This window comes from Onychomys torridus, chromosome 1 (assembly GCF_903995425.1).
Source record: "Onychomys torridus chromosome 1, mOncTor1.1, whole genome shotgun sequence".
Taxonomy (NCBI): Eukaryota; Metazoa; Chordata; class Mammalia; order Rodentia; family Cricetidae; genus Onychomys; species Onychomys torridus.
The window spans coordinates 168,979,371-168,997,274 of NC_050443.1; the positions used below are offsets into that span (position 1 = coordinate 168,979,371).

Here is a 17,904-nt window from a genome sequence, read left to right on the forward strand (position 1 = left end):
CATGAAGGTTTTATTATTATGCATTTACTTATTTGATAATCATTTCTTGTTTCAAGCATGTCCTTGTGCTTCAGTGGGGCCTAAGTGACACCAGTGATGTGAATTATACATCTAGGAAGCATAAAAACCCTCTTGTGCATTTCCTAACAATGCTAATGAGCTTTCAAACACATGCTTTGAAAACTCTTACATAATAAAATGTGTATTTATGACAGTGGCTTTGTTCCAAAGATATTTTTTTCAAAGTTTGACTATTTTGTGAGTCATTGGTCATCCATGTGAACATCACTAATTCATTTCTGGTGGAGAATAATTACAAGAATATGAATTTGCTGTGTGACAAATGACAGCATTAAAGAGTCACCCGCTGAGTTATAACTTCCCTCTGAAGTCAAGGGTTTATGTCATTCTCACTTTCTCCTTACCTCCCATCACAGGGCAGTGACTTCATCTATAAAGAAAGGTATCTAGCCTTGTGAAAGGACATAAATGGTGTAACTTCCTCATTATCACTTAACACATGAACCAGCATGAGAGGTGAGGATAGAATGGCTTAGAAATGTTCTTCCTAAGTATTCAAATACATGAAGGAGGGATAGAAAAAAATAAAATGCCAATTAAATGGCATTTTTGAAGCTGTTAAAGCAGATGAATTGGATACACTTACCATTTGTAAAGGCAGACCTGTGCCCCAGAGCATTTGAAGGGAAACAACACAAGGCAGAGTACCTTCCTTTCAGTCTGTTTGGTGGCCTTGGGTAGACCAGCCTTCCTCCATCATGCCTCAATCGGCTGCCTCCTACTGTTTCCCCTCTATTTTGCTAAGTTCTGTGCAGGTATCCTGTGGGTGCAGCTGCTGGCCTCTTAGGATATTCAGTCAGAAAACTTGCAGCTGTTGATTCTGTCTCTGTCTTTTTAAGAAGTAAATCTTGAATAACTTAGAAACATGTTTTCCTATGACCATGGGGGAGATAGTCCTTTGAAATAGAGCCATAACCAAAAAAGACAGAGCTCCTCTCTTCCTACCTCTATAGGAAGGTGGAGACTAAATTCTCTAGGTGACAGTAGTTGCTTCAGATAGTTTAACCACACTAATGACCCCACAGACTCTCCAAGGCTCTCCAATCCTCTCCTGCCAGCTAACTCCAGGATTAGAAAACCCACTCTTCCTTTTTTTCTCAGTTGAGTTCAAGGCTGCCTGTTTAACCCTGGCCAGTATAATCTTTATTTAAGAAGAAGTCACAATGTAATAAAGGTTTCAGATCCCTGGGCAGACGCTATTTCTCAGTGATCTAACACTTGGCACACAGGTGTGACACTCAGGTTCAGTCCTAGCACTGCCCTAACAAACAAACAAACAAAACATTTCAAACCATGTATATGACTCCCTGGATAACCTGTCTGAAAATAAATGAAGGATAGTTAGAGCAGTCCATTTGCTCTACTAATGCTTTTAATGAAGAGGGAGATGGACCCCCGACACTGTATGCAGGTTGACTACCTTTAGAAGATGCCTTCAAAGAGACTGAGAGTGGGGGCAAAGCATAAGAAGGGTACACTGGTATGGAAATTACCCTTCTAGACAGAATTCTTAGGCTGTGTTTGTTCATTAAACTTATGCCACGTATTCTCATTTGTAAAACAGGGATAATTATAGACTTTTTCTCTCAAGTCTTTTCACAAGATTTAATAAGGCAGTTCATATCTCCAGTGCTGGGGACAGATGCTGGTGATTAGAAGAGGCGGCATCAATGTTAGCCTCTGTCACTGACACCACTGCTATTAATGGAGCTGTCACAAAGTAGCAGAATGATTTTAAGCCAGCAATTTCCCATGTCTGTCCATAATTTCCCAGCAGTAAACGATGGTTTGGATAAGAACAACACAGAGACCTTCTAGATTTAAGAATCTCTCCAAGATTCTAATAAGGTCATCCACACACCTGACAAAAGGGGCAACTTGTTACATCTAGGAGTGCGAGGTGTTTACCCACCAACCCCACAGTTCCCCAGAGTTTTCTTGAGTGTGAGCAGCAGGAAATATTAGATAGAAGGATTTAGAGTGTGGAGATAAACAGAAAATGCAGGATAGCCTCAAGGGGGCCTGGAACCTATTCCAACAGGCCCTGATTGCCTATGCCCTAAGGCATTTATAGAAATGCCAAGGGGTGGAGCAAAAGATCTCACCCCCAGCACAGCCAAGTGCAGACCATCTCAGACACCTGCACCAGGCTGGTGGTCCAATCATCCTCTCTATGCAGACTTGCTGGGTAAAGCCACAAGGAACCTGAAAATGGGATCCCACACAGGAGGGAGGCAGATCCATCATCTAGGAGGGGAAGAGCGTCCATGGATAAGGATCCGAGGCAAGTTATTTAGGGTCTTATGGTTTGAATGTGAAATGCCCTGCACATGTTTATGTTTTTGAACACTTGGTCCTCAACTGGTAGCACTGTTTGTACAGGTTATGAAACCTTTAGAACGCTGATTCTCAACCTTCCTAATGCTGTGACCCTTTAATACAGCTCCTCTTGTTGTGGTGACCTCCCCCAACCATAAAATTATTTTTCTTACTAATTCATAACTGTAATTTTGCTACTGTTATGAATCATAATGTCAACATCTGTGCTCTGCGATGGTCTCAGGTGACCATTGTGAACAGGTCATTCGATGCGACCCACAGCTTGGGAGCCACTGCTTTAGGTGAAACCTCACTGGAGGAAATGCGCCACTGACCTCATGTCTGTTGCTCTGAATGCTTCCTGAATGGGAATGTGATGTTATAAGGCAACTTCCCTTACCTGACACAGTGGACTTTGAGCCAGGATATTTCCAGGGCATTTTGGCACAGAAACAGAAAATAAACTAATACAGAGGGGAATGTCAGACCATGGGCCAGGGTTGAGGTGAGGTGGGGTAGAGGCCTAATTCCAACCATTACAAATGTAATGTACAAATAGCACAATCACTTCCCTTATGCCAGGGTTTCTGTAAAGATGTAATACATCCCAAGCACATAGAAAGGAGATAGGTACAGGTGAATCAACAGCTCTCCCTACTGTGCCTGCTCATGCTGTAGCCCTCTGGTTGTGAATCCCTCATATCTAGGGTTATTTCCTCTTGCTGTCTAAGCTATTCAAACTTCTTCGAAGAGGAGGGAGGGTCAAAACTATGAGATCTAACGTGAAGCAAGCTATTTCTAGAACAACATCCTTAGGCCTTTTCATTTTTTGACATTCAAAGTTGCTTACAAATTACTCTCTGGTTTTGAAGGTCACAGAGAAACAACAAGGAATTGAAAGAAAGAGCTGTATGCCCCAAAAGAAAATCTAGACCTACATTATATTATTGGAATCAATTGATTCTGGAACTAGGTTAAATTGATATTTGAAAAAAAAAAAAAAGTCGAAGTTCTTTCTCTTACTTTTGCATTATTTCTTCTTCTCCAGCAAATATATTTTTTATCTGGTCTTAAAATATTGTTTTTTAAATTTCAATTTCCCATGATACATATGTACTACATTCATATTAATAATAAACATTTACATTTTTTCTATCTGTTGGTAACACTTCATATCCAACTGATTAGCTTTTTATATAGAAAAATATTACCGAAGTGGGATCAATCTGTAAAAAAAACTATTTTTAATCTCATTTTAAGCAATAATCCTACCTTTCCATTTTAGTAAATTTTATCTCATCTAATACTTGGAATGTATTAGTTTCCCCAGCTGATCACAAAACTGTACTCTACGATTATTTCTCCAACTGGCATTCAGCCCATGCCTGGCCTCTGATTATTGTAAAATCTCTAATGCTTTTAGTCTAGTAGAAGGTTTCCTGTTGTTGATGGTGTCATAAGTTTTTCTTTTTGTTGTTTCAAATACAGATTTCTGAAAGAAGTTTAAAAGTTTTGGATAATGGAAAGGTTTTCTTAAAATGGAATTTAAAAGCAAAATATCTCTCAATTAGCCATTTCCTAACAAGCAGCTTTAGCTACTCAAATAGCAGAAAAAAATCCAAATGAAATCAACGAGTTAGCCTTATTTACGATGAGGTCCATTCTATCCTACCCATGCTGATGGAGCTAAGATTCTCCTTCTGTGCCCCAGAAATGTTGTGTACATGGCCACTGCTCTGCTAGTGAATGGCATTCTCTAGGACCATCCTAGATCACTCTCTCTCTCTCAAGTACTGCCATCTCTAATTCAGGGGAGTCTTTAGTATCATTGGACCAATCACATCTGAGGGTAAGGACAGAGCTGCATCAGCAAAGCTGGGCACTCACCATACACCGCTATGGTCTTTGTGTCTTGCAGGATGGCATTCCCAGCTGAGACCTGCACTGTGATGGTATTCATTCCTTCTGAAGTAAACTTGAACGATATGCTTCCCTCCAAGGTAATCAAGGGCTGAAATAAACAAGGACAAAGAGTGAAGGGAAAGTCTGAATTATAGTTGAAACAGCCTCTGTCTCTAAGTGTCGCCCATTTCCCATGTGCTGAATGGACACAGATTCACCCTGGTGCTCCACTCTGTAATTGTCTATGCTTCCCCATCAGCTGAAGTCCATGTGAAGGCTAATGCAGAAGTAACCTTAAAGGATTCTGTATCTTTCGTAGAAATTAACACCTGTCTCTTGTTATCATCCTGAGTCAGGACTGGGGAAATCAATATGTGTGATAGGCCTTGCCTATTGGCAGGATACATATGTCTCAGCTTTCATCATCTCCTACCCAGCAGAACTTTTGATCCAATGAACCACTTGGGTAAATGAAGAACAGAGGCTCAACTGTATCAACAAACAGTGAGAATTTCTAAGCTTTATGGTATTCATCTGCAGAATAAACCATTTATAGAGCATTATATGGACTACAGCAGTCCAGAACACAGAACTGAACTCTGATTAGATAGGAGTGGCCTGAGTGATGCCATCCTGTTAGCAGCACTCTCACCTGTTTCTTGGAAGTTACTGCTACAGAAACAAGCTCTAATTGGATAGCAGTTTAAGGACTCTAAAGAAAAAAATGAGTTGGAAGAGTGGTGCTAAAACACAATCAGAGAGTCATGTCCTATAAGAAAAATAAATATTAGTCTACTGAGCTCCTTTGACTGATTCCTCACAAATACTTCTTTTCTGTCTTTCTTGGTTAGTTTTAAAATCAAGATTCACAATATTTGGTAAAGAAAGCATTAACGTCCTGTCTAAGAGGTCTTATCAGCAATCTATTAGAAATTTTGTTTTAATTTTTAAGGTAGAGAAAACAAACAGAAGAACTTTGTTTGGTTCTTTTATTTTCTAGTGATAATTTTTAGACAAATAACAATCCCATCCTAATATCAATGATAGAAGGTCTGGGTAGTGAGGTCCAGCTGCAGACTTTCTGTTGGAACTTTTAAGGAATATCTCCAGTGTCTCCACTAAGGGTTATATCAGGGAAGGTTCATCTAGAGGACATAATGGAGGAGGAAAGTAGAGATATAGGAGAGGGTGCTAGAAAAGATAGATGGAAGCAGAGGAAAGGGATGAACCCAATGAGGATTTTGAGTGCAGATGACCAGGAAGCTCAGGCTACACTCAGACTCAAAGCCATGGGCCATCTCATTCTGCTTGACTTTAGCAAGCACCAGTCACCCCTCTGTCAGTGGCCACCACCTGGAGGGCCGGCTCACCTCCGTGTTGTTTCCGTACCACCACACATAAGTGAGGGTGCCCACTTGGCTGGGCCAGAGCACCGCAGTTGCATTCACCTCTTTGTTCTTTGTTGTGACAAAAGGAAGCGACAGGTGCACATGCTCCAGCGGACCTGGGACACAGAGAAAGACGGGCCATAGAGAGGGAAGAGCTGCCTCAGCTCCACCTTCTCTGCTGTGAGAGGACACACATTCAGCCTGGAAACCCCCATACATTGCCTCAAAGGGAAGTGCTTGCTGCTTTCCCTACTCGGAGAAAAGTCCATCAGCAACTACCTGTTCCAATTCAATTTACTGATTCATCTACTGGGTCTAAGTTATGTATGTGGAAAAGGAAAAGTTAAGTAACTCATGAAGTCCACACATCAACAGCTAAAATGTAAGATTTCACAGGGACACATAAATTCTCCCCACATGGCAATATTCTTGGAAACAAACAGGATCCAGGGGTCTCTTGAAATGCTCTTGGTGATGAGGATGCACAAAGCCATAAACTCCTCATCAATAATTATTCTTACAGTTTAAGGTGTTAAAGATATGATGTGTATAAATGTGGTTGTGTCTACACCTGAGAGAAAGCCATCTGCTTAGGCTAGAACACACTGGTATTTGGAGTTGAGTTAGGCTTGCCTAGAACTGAGCTGCATACATATGAAAAGTAAGTTCCATGTAAATGGGTTCCAGGCATTAGACAATACACTTTACTCTTGTATTCACTTACGACATAGCTCTTGGGCTCCCTTAACCCCATAGTTTTCTCCTAGCATGCCATGCCTTGGTCTTCCCAGGACCTTCTGTTTACAGCTCTCTCAGATGTTTGTGACCCTTATACCAAGCAGGCCTTCCTCTTTGACACTCTGATTTACCTACTCTGGGCTAAATGAGCCAGAAGACAAACACCTGGTGAGGCAGCTCAATGAGTAAAGTTGCTTGTTAGGCCAGTCTAGTGACCTGGGTTAGGTTCCTTGGAACCTTTGTAAAGGTGGAAAGGGAGAAGACTCCACAAAGTTGTTCTCTGTCTTCTACACATGTGCTGTAACATGCATATTCACAACTCACCTTGCATAGGCACATACAGACATGCACACACACACAAAGACACACACATACTCACATGCAAGCACACACACACACACACACAGAGAGAGAGAGAGAGAGAGAGAGAGAGAGAGAGAGAGAGAGAGAGAGTCAATTTAAAAGGAACATAAGAACGAGATAGTCTACTCTAGAAATCCCAGGTTCATTCAATAGGAATTTTCATTTTCTCTATGTCACAGCTGAGCATTCAGTTTTGTTTTTGATTTCGAGTCAGAACATCAGCATGAGGACAATGTCCTGCTGTCACTGTGGCAATGATGAGGTAGATTCATTACTGAACTGTGGCCAAGCACTCATTCGATTGTTTGAGTGCTGCTGGGCACTGGGTGTCGTTTCAGGTGCTGGGAACACCTGGTGCTTGGTGGTGCGTAGGTAGTTGAAGGAAGAAGGCAGTGAACATCCAAAGCAGAGTGGGAAAGAGGGGCTGCTGTGGAGAGTGCTCAAGGAGAGCTCCTCAGAAATGGCGTCAGGCAGCAATGAGTGAAGAGAAGGATTGTACCGAGAACCTACTTGGAATGTTCCAGGATGAGAACAGAGTCAGTGGAAACACTCTGAGAAGACGTGCCTGCCATGCTAGCTGGAGAGCAAGAAAACAACAGGACAGTGAAAGGATGGTGGGTGGGGATCTAACCAAGGAGATCCAAGCAGTGCTGAGGACCCAGTGCATGCTGACTTTGTAGGCCCTGAAGTAGATATGTATGTGTCTTTATCTCTCTCTCTCTCTCTCTCTCTCTCTCTCTCTCTCTCTCTCTCTCTGTGTGTGTGTGTGTGTGTGTGTGTGTGTGTGTGTGTGTGTATCTAAGTACAGGTATGAAATTCATACTGCAATTTTCTATGGCCTCTTGCATTTGTTTACTTTTTAGTGTTTTAAAACACCTGAACCTTGTCAGCCAGCATTTAAGAATGTGTCATGAACAGAAAGTAAAACTTCTTGTTCTGAGGTCCCCAGTTATGTGTTGAAGAAGGAAGCCTGTTCAGTTTTTTGATATACAAGCACTTGTGATACAGAAAAGGGACAGCAGGTGGCGATGCATCACTTCCTATCATTGAAAAACTAGAGACTTTCTTAAGTGAACTGTATTTTCCTTCTTTTGATTAGACTTTCTAGAATGCACAAAACAGCTGATGTCTGTGAGAATGAACACTCTGTGTGTATGTGTGTATATGTGTGTGTATGTGTGTGTGTGTGTGTATGTGTGTGTTTAATGACTACTGTGGCCTACCTCTTAGACTTATGTTTTAAAGGTATGCAATTATCTAATTAAATCTTGCATGTATATATCATATTGCTATTTGTTTAAACAGCTAAAAAAAAAAAAGGAAAATTCCACTAGAAGTGAACATTACTCAAACTATAAGGAGGATACGATAAAGCCAAACTCCTAAGACTTCAGTGTACATAGAAATAGAGCAAGTATGTTTGAAGGATATTATGTTGTCATGTTTCCAGACTTGATAGTTCACTAGATCCAAGCTAGAAACCAGATCACTACATTTACATCATTTACTTCTGGGGCAGGTGACCTACTAAACCACACATCATGTGATTCTGCTCTACCATTTCCAGGCCAACATAACCACGGGATAGTAATTGCAGGTCTCGTGATTTTTCAAGGCATGCAAATCAGAGGATGGTGTGAGAAAGACATAGGCTCATTGCTCCTGTGTGGGGAGAGTGAAAGATAAGGATCAAGGATGGATTAAAGCACCCAGTTCATTTTTTGCTGTCATTGTTTACTTTTCCTACTATAGATTTGCAGACACTCCAGCCCCATCACCACCCCTGAAACATGGTCATGATGAGGCAGTTTTCTGAGCTGAAATCCTCATGCCCTCTAAATTTTCTGCCCCATCCAGCTGAAGGCCTGAAAGTCTGCACCAAGTGTCTCATTAGTTTGCAAAGTAGCAGAACACGGTGAATACTATCCCCAAGGAATTTCCAACTGTCAGGATTCAATAGATTACCCTGGCATCCTGCAAGAGCTGCATACTCACTCCTGGCTATACGACAGTGGAAACATCAGCTCCATTTGTTTCTGATGACCTTTGCAAACTCACATTGAAAAACCTCTGATTTGGAATTAAATCGCCTTTCTGTTCTGGTGAGTGGGGGAAATGTGTGGTCAAGCGAGCACTGTGATTCCTAGGAGAGCCTTAGGAGGACGGGGAATCAGGAACAGAGAAGAACAGTGACAGCTAAGAATTGCTGCTAATTCTCAGCTAACTCATAGCTCACTACGTCCAAATACATCTGCTACCCTGTAGTGAAGGAAAAATCAAATTTTATGAAGTGGCAGAATGTCTCATATTTTGCTTGATAGAATCGCTGGGTGCAAAATGTGCATCTTTTGACAAAGGAAAGAATTTAGGCTTAGAGAGAAAGAGTACTCACCCAACCAAAGATATCACTGTGATGGCTATACTGATTGTCAACTCAACAGGATCTAGAATCATCCAAGGGTCAAAACTAGATAAATTCCACAAAGTTTCAGGAAACCAGCAACTAAAATAACCAGTGCCCATCAACACTCAAAAATTATAATTGACCAGGGAGCTTCTGGGTTGGGATAACTGAGGGAGAAAGACCCACCCTGAGTGTGGGAACCACCATTCCATAGGCTCAGTACTGGACTACAAGGAAATACATGCCAAGCACAAGCTTTTGTCACACTGTTTCCTTACTGTGCGTGCAATGTGAGCGGCTTTGTCATATTCTTGCTGCCAATGGTGTATGCACCTTCAATTGTGACCTAAAATGACCTTCCCTTCCTTTGCCACAGCACTGCACAAGGCAACTAATACAACCACAACGTGACTGCCCAGTGCCTTTGTGTTCCATCTGCAATGCCAGTCCATTCTTTACCTATATATCCTGGGTCACTGGCACCAAAAAACAGTCACAACAACCCTGGTGCTCAAGATGCATGGAGTGTGACTGTCAATGTAAATATATATATAATTCTAATTTTTCCAATCATTGTTTTCTGCCTCTGAGATAAGGGGCTTCTGTGACCCATGCCATCTCTTGTAGTGTATATGAAAAGACGAGCAAAGTGAGTTTACATGCATGGATCAGAACATGGGTCCTTTAGGGAGAAGCCTGAGAACTGCTGAAATGAGACTAATGGAATGGCATTTAAGTGCATGCACACTAACTATTTAAAACATAGCCTGCTTCACTATAATTAGCATAAAATAGTTAGTTCTTATGCCCCAATGCCAGGCTTAGAAAGTGGTACAGTATATAAGAAATGCCTACCCCACCATTCAACCAACATGAGTCTAAACAGTTAAATTCAGAATATAAACACTCCATGGTAATCATCTCCCATGAAGGTTAAGGCAAACTATTTTATCCAATTATCTACTCTGATAAAATGAGAAAATTGCATATAAACAAAAAAACTCCTTCCTTTTAAAAGTAAATGCTTTAGCAATCCTTAATTTCTTTTCTTTCTTTCTTTTTTTTTGTTTTTGGGGTTTTTTGTTTGTTTGTTTGTTTGTTTTTCAAGACAGAGTTTCTCTTTGTAGCTTTGGTGCCTCTCCTGGATCTCATTCTGTAGACCAGGCTGGCCTTGAACTCACAGAGATCCTCCTGGCTCTGCCTCCTGAGTACTGGGATTAAAGGCATATGCCACTGCTGCCCAGTTTTAATTTCCTGAATAGAGGTAAAGTCTACATTTCCTCTCTAAGACATGTAAACCTAGGGCCCTGAGGAGAGGTGGTGGGTACCACGATGCACATGACCAAGTGGGAGAATGACTAAGCATCTACCAGGTACAAGAAGGTTGAGTAACAAGACTAGATGTGAGATCCTTGGAAATGTGGACAAGAAGCTGTGACTAAATTTTAACGTCATGCTGACAATTTAGTATAGAAAATGGATGTGAAATTTGTGGGACATAGAATGCAGTTGTAATTCCTAGGGATGGTAGCCTTCCAGCAACAATCATAGCCTCACTATGAGAAGTGGTAAGATGAGATACACAGCCATTCTTAACAAATATACTGTTATTTCACTGGCAAATTGTTTTTTACTAATATTTTTTGTAGTATATTTTTAAAGATTTTCAGATTATTTCAAGCCTGCCATCATTTTTATTCTCATAAGCACAGTAGGTAGAGGATATTGTGTCTTAGGCTGTATTGGGAAGCTTAAGGTCCTATAGGCAGTAAGAGTGATAGGAGTCTATGTAATAAGTCATGGGCCTAAAACTCCTTTTGTTTCAGAAAATATGTGAAAGGACAGGATTGCTTATGGGGGCTACTAAAGTCAACTTCATCACTGACACACACCTTATTGATCAGGAGCTGAGACAGGAACACCTGACTATAGAGGCTGGCAGCATGAGGGAGTGAGTTGACTCTTTTAAATCATTTGTTTAGCTCTGTGAAACTTAGGAAAGTACAGTTTCTAACCATACCTCCCTCATGGGTGGTTTTTAGAATTGAGGTAATGTACAGAAAAAGGTCTGACTGGAATACATAGTAAGAGCTTAATAAAATGTAACCAAAATGAGAAAGGTTGGATAAGCAAACAGGAAATCAGGTCTAACTTCCTTTAGAACCAGAGAAGGGAATGTGTTCTTTAAAGCACATTCACGCCTGTGTAAGATACACAGAGATGTCATCATCCAGTCGCACAGTCTGCTGGCCACCCCTAAAGAGTCCCATCCTTTCACTGAACCACTACAGAAAGATGTTCTTGTTGAGATGTTCTACATTCAGTTTCATTCTGTGGGCCAAGTGCAAGGGAGAGGAGAGAAGTAATGCCCATCCTTAACACTTTGGCCCTTGAACTTGAAATTTGAACAAGGCCATTTATACAAAACAGTACATTCCATTTTAGCATAAACTATTTTTTGTAATAACAATGCAAATCCTAGAACCTCACATCTATAAATTCTAATGACACCAACCTACTCAATTAAATTTAGAAGTTATTATTTTACCTTGTGACTCACAACTTTAAATTCTTTATGGTGGAGGGCACTTAGGAGTCTTGAACCTTATTCCTAATATAGCGAATGCTTTACATTATATAATCTTTCCCTTAGATCATCTTCTCTCAAATAAAAGATCACTTATAGATCAAAACCCTGGAAACACATTTTTTAAAGGCGAAAAAGACTAAAAGACTAAAAGGACCATTTCTGTCCCGAATTTTATGGGAGAGGAATACTTCATTGTAATGATTGAGCTGGCATTTGCATTGATTTCAATCATTCCTGCCTTAAAAATGGAAACACATAGGTTTCAAGCAAGTACTTGAGCACCTATCAAAGGCAGATTGTGTATCTCTGAGGGCCCTGGAAGATACATAGGAGGTGAATTGAGAATAATTTGGCTTTATCTAAGATTTTATCTCTCACACTTTTTGACTTTCTTCTTTTTTTCTGCTATTCTCTTACTTTCAATTCCCCTTCCTAAAAGATATCTCTACACTTCCTCTAGATAGGACACTATACATAGGAATTTTTAAAAGCTCACAATATTCTAGATATGTCATAAGTCAATAACAGTAATAACATACAAGTTACATGTAAGTACAGGACGGCGCTGTCAGACCCCAGACTGTTGTCCACCTGCACGGTCACTCGGAAAATGCCCACATTCTGATAAACATGCTTGATTCCATCTTCCATGGAGCTGAGGTTGACATAAGACACTGCAATGCCATCTCCGAAGTCCACCTGGATGAGTGTTCGCTGCACATCACCCTGCAAAAAAGGGGCAGTGTTAAATGGAGGAAGTTAGTGCTTAGCTGTTCTTGCCTTGGAGGTTAGGCTCACTTGCCTTCCTCCTACAGTTGAGAACATGTGTCTGCTATATTAGCATCTCTGTAACACTTGAATAGTTTTCTTAGAATACTCTCCAAGGCAAAGAGGTACCAACAATCAAATTTTCAAGTCTTGGAATAAGTGTTTGATTACCAGTTTCAGTTACTGTAATACTCAGTTAATTGAAAGGCTTTATTAATGGTCTTATCTGGCATGAAGACCACTTCCTAGGTCTTCAAGAACCATGAATTGTCTTATTTATTTCTGGTTCCTTAACTAAGTTGGAGAAAGAATGAAATCTACCTTGCCTGACACCTGATATGACATGAGACTAAGAATTATTTATGATAATGATCATTATTTTTTTTGGTCATTTGCTTTCTTTTATTGAAAATAGATTTCTATCTCAGTATGTTGCTCTATCAAAGAATATTAGCCTGGAGAGAAGAGTAGGCAATATTCATCATCTTCATTAATGAACATGAAGTCTAGAAAATTTCATCATTTACTGAAGGTTAACTCAACGAGGAAGCTATAGTTCTGGGATCCTAAACCATTGTCTCTTGATTTCTTATTCATTTTTGTTAATGAGACTTAGCACTGTGGCTAAGGCATTGAAGGTCTCACTCAGCTTTGAATCTTAGTCACCATTAACAAGTTATATGACTTCATATAAATCATTCAGCTTCCCTCTGTGTTAGTTACTAAACCTATGAAATGGGCATATGAGCACCTTTCCATTTTAACTCAATGGGTTTCTATAAAAGCTATATAAATGGCAGTTTATACAGTGATATGGAAAAAATAACTGCTGAATAAATATTAAAATGAGGCTGTAAAGGACACACAATATTCCTTCAAATCTTACTTTAATCTATTGTTCTAAATTTCTCCTGTGTAGTCAGGCAATGAAGTCTGCATTTACAAAGGCCCATAAAAAGAAAGGACCTTTGGAATGACGGTTTAGACTTTCAAGGAACAACATTGTGTAGACCCAACTGGCAAAATCAAGCTTCCTTCCTTTAATACCTTCTTTTTTGATAGCCTTCCACAGTTTCAGGCAAACAACAAAACAAATCACAAACTAAATCACCAAAAACCTTTGAACTTGAAATGTATTTTTGATTAAGTAAGGTTTATGTAGTATCATATCTTTTGAAAAGGCCAACTTTAAAATGCTGACATTTAAAGGATTAATACACAGAAAAAGGCAAAGCAGTTCAAACCCTACGAGTGTCTGTGACCTACAGCTTCAATCTATGCCCAGTAGCATGGTGTGGCATGCATAGTAGCCAATGCTCAGGCAGAGGGAGTAGGGCTTTCAGGAGCATCACAGGCTGAAATCTTTCTCTGGGTGAAAAAAGAAAAAGAAAAACATAAAACAAAACAAAACAACAATAACAAAAACCTCCATTTAAGCTATTACACAAATATCCACAGGCTCACATATTATGTAGTTATTTGAATTCCCTCATCTAATAAATACAAACGCCAGCAATCTTGCTAACGTGTCTGGTATGTGGACAGCTCTAGTGGATTGATCCATCATTTCCTTCTGTTCCTTGTACATTTCTACTTCCACATTTTCTCAGGTTTCAGAGTCATTGAGAAGTCAACTACAGGTGTGGGTGAGGAAAAGGAATCCAAACTTTAAAGCAAGTGTCTGAGGTAAATATCAGAGGTAGATAGAGTTGTTTCTGGCTTAAGACAAGCAAGAGAAATTTCACTGGAGACAAAGGGACCGTATGAGGCAGGATTACATAGGAGGAAACAAGCAGGGTCCACATTTGTAAGATGACATGGAGAGACTGAATCTTCATCTAACTGTGCTTTAGCCTCTACTAAGAGACTAAGAGAGGGTAGTCACCTACACAACTCAGAAGAGTAAGATTTTTTCCTGCTGCCACTACCTGTAGTTGGAGACCTTCTCTCTACCTACCCCCCAGCCCCTGCCAAGCCCTGTTAGTCCAACAACCCACTTATAAAATAAACATACAGACATTTACATTATTTAAATTGTTTGGCCAGTAGCTTAGGCCTACCATTGTCTAGCTCTTACTCTTATATTTAGCCCATTTCTATTAATCTATACTTTGCCACGTGGCTCATGGCTTACCAGTACCTTACATCTTTTTTGTCATGGCAGCAGCTAGCAGTGTCACTCCCCCAGCCTTTACTTCCCAGAATTCTCCTCCTCCTTGTCCTGCCTACCCTATCCCTCCTGCCTAGCTACTGGTCAATCAGCACTTTATTTATTTTTACCCAAACAGAGCAACACATTTAACATACAGAACAACCCACAGCAACTACCTGATTCTACAATTCTTTGACCTTCCTATTACTCACTTCATTTGGACCTTGTCACGTACAAGAATCTTCTCTGAAGGGACAGAAGAGATGGCTTATAGGTAAAGTGCTTTCCATGGAATCATGAGACCTGAGTTTGGATCCCTAGCATGTAAAAGCCAGGCACTGCCACATGTCCTAAACTTAAGCACTGAGGGTCGGAGGACAAGGGGATCTCAGAGTTTGATGACAATCCAGCTTAGTCAATTGGCAAGCTCTGAGTCCAATAAGAAATCCAGTCTCAAAAGTAAGGTAGAAAGCAATAGAGGATGATACCTTACATTTCTATAGTCAAATACACACACACACACACACACACACACACACACACACACACACACCCCTACCTCTTACCATTCTCTGTCTGTCTAGTCATTATGCTGGCTTTTGGGCTTAATAACATTCTTAATTCTCTGCTCATGATAATGTTGTCCCTGTGTGTGAAAGAAGTGACTCAGTGTTCACACTAGTGATATTAGTTCACACTTATTACTATTAGTAATAAAGGTCAGCTTTCTATTACTGAGAACTCTGAAGGAAATAGCATGGCATATTCCAATTAAATAGGAAGTCCCCAGAAAGGCCCCTGGGTATAGTGGCTGGCCTTTGTGTCTGAATTCTGTATGAGGAGATAAGAATGTCAAAGTGCTATGTCTTACTGTTAAAGGCAACAGATAAAATCACTGTAGGTGCAGCTTTGCCTATTCAGTGGAATAGGCAAATTGGGCCCCAAGTTCCAGCCTTCAGGAACTCTCAACATAGTGGATAAACAGACTATGATCAATGATGACTTGGGGATTCATCAGCTACCATTTATTTCTTTCGTTTTCCTAAACTCTAATGACCACATGAGGCAGATATGACAACCCTCTTTAGATAATAGTAATACAAGCAAAGGCGATAACATATTGGTGAAATTATCAAGGCCATTCCACATAGTTAAAAGGGAGGTTTATTTTGTGGGGTAGCTTACAAATGAAGGGATAGGTTGCAGGGTCTGGGGAAGGTATGGTGCAGTCCGGCGGTGTTCTCTGGAAAACTCTGCTCAGTCTACCTCCAGCATCCAGGGTCCTGGAATCAAGAGAGGCCTCTCCTTTTGATCCTGGGTCTTCAGCATCCTCTCTTAGCACAGCCTTGTAGGCGTGACCATTACAGAAGCCTCAATGGGGGTATGAACTTCCAGGCCAAGGCTGGAATGGCTACCCACTACAATAACAGGCTTAGTCCTAGATAGTCCCTTACCTGGACAAGCTGGTTCATTCATTCATTCATTCATTCATTCATTCATTCATTCAATCAATCAATCAAATATAGATATGATAAAGTATCTCATGAAAGATACTAAATGGAAAAATGTGGCTAAGTAAATAACTGCAATAACATTGCAAATGTTAGTCAGAGCTTTGAAGACTTTATGGACCACTATTGACATATATGCACATGAAATAACCACACAAAATTTAAAATACTAATATAGGAGTAATAAGGACTCCTATGTGGTGTCATAAGCTTGTGCCATGGAGAGAAATGAAAAGTTACTCTGATTGGAAACTTCTAGGAAGGACTCCTACAGGAAGTGAGCTAAGACCTGAAGGAAAAAAAAAAAAACAAAAAAACAATTCAGAGTTGTAAGTAATGTGGAGATTATGTAACCCAGGCAATGAGACATGGAGAAACAAATGCTAAAGGGTCCAGGAGCATAAGGAGATGGTAAAATTGAATAGATTAAAGGAGAATAAGAAGAAAGGTGATAAGAATAGGAGAATGAAAAGGAAGGCTATAAGAATACCCATACAATAACTAGAAAAAGAAAAAGCCCTTTAGGCCTGGTGGGCCAAGTTTTTGATTTCAATCTTCCCTTGAAGAACAAGACAGCATTTTTTTTTTTTTAAGGAAGAGTATTGGGGAAACAACACAATTATATTTTTCATTCAAAACAATCACTCTGTACACAACCTACATATGAGCTGAAAAGCATCCTAGTGTTCTGGGAAGCCAATAAGGGATATCCAAAAGTAGACGATGGTAGATGGGAAAGAGCTTCATCATGAAAGCATGTGTTCCTCTGAAAAATAACTCTGGTATCCCTGGCACTAATGTTCCCTTTAATGCAGATACCCTACTGCTTTCCAAGACTCATGTGTTTCAGGATCCCTCAGGAGGATGCTCAGTCCTGCTATAGTCTAAGATTATTCATAGGTGTTGGGTCTGTACCAAATGTTGATGCCCTCTGCGGGGATGCTAGTTTTCCTTGGGTTTGGGTTTGTTCAAGGATGAACTGACTACAACATAAGCTTTTTAAACTTTTAATTTAATTGTGAAAAGGAGTGTAGATGGTAAATATGCTTCCATAAAACTGCATAGAACTAATCTCAGCTTTAGTGGACTGGAACTCAGTCCCTAAGTTCTGTGAGGCACATAGTCAGAATTAGCAGCTGCCTAGCTAGGTATGGTGGCTCACACCTTCAACCTCAGCAAGTGGGAGTGTAGGGCCCAAGGATTACCATGATTTTGAGGTCATTCTGGGTGCATACTAAGCTCCAGGCCAGCCTAGAGCACACAGTAAACTGATGCTCAAAAACTGAAGAGGAAACACCACCTGTTCTAGGAAAACTGTGCATTGGGAAGGTACTGAGGAAATTTTTGTAACTCTTAAATGCTGTGATTTTTTTTTTACTATTTCCAGTATCAAGAATGCTTAACACAATTCCTGCAGAAAATTCTTCTGTGTTCAATGCAATTTGAATAGTGTACATTTCTCTGTACTTGCATTTATAAAAATTTAATTTGAGATTTTCAAATATGAATATTGCACCTACATCACTACTGCTTGTTCTCCCTCCAGCACTCCCATGCCCTCTCTTACTCCCAAACTCAAGAACTCTTCATCTTTAATTTTACATGTGCATATATGCTATACATACATATATATATATATATATATATATATATATATATATATATGTACATATATAAAACATACAGAA

General features: G+C 40.1%; 1 protein-coding gene across 5 annotated transcripts in view; it reads right to left on the minus strand.

The window, feature by feature from the left end:
• Positions 1-17,904, minus strand: part of Sorcs1 (sortilin related VPS10 domain containing receptor 1) — a 535,816-nt gene that overhangs the window by 37,670 nt on the left and 480,242 nt on the right. For all 5 annotated transcript variants that reach the window (XM_036172192.1, XM_036172212.1, XM_036172201.1 and 2 more), the window contains exons 19-21: positions 12,325-12,511; positions 5,673-5,806; positions 4,288-4,411 (exon numbers count right to left, since the gene is read on the minus strand). In XM_036172192.1, the coding sequence (XP_036028085.1) occupies positions 4,288-4,411; positions 5,673-5,806; positions 12,325-12,511 (445 nt within the window). The remainder of the gene's footprint in view (positions 1-4,287; positions 4,412-5,672; positions 5,807-12,324; positions 12,512-17,904) is intronic.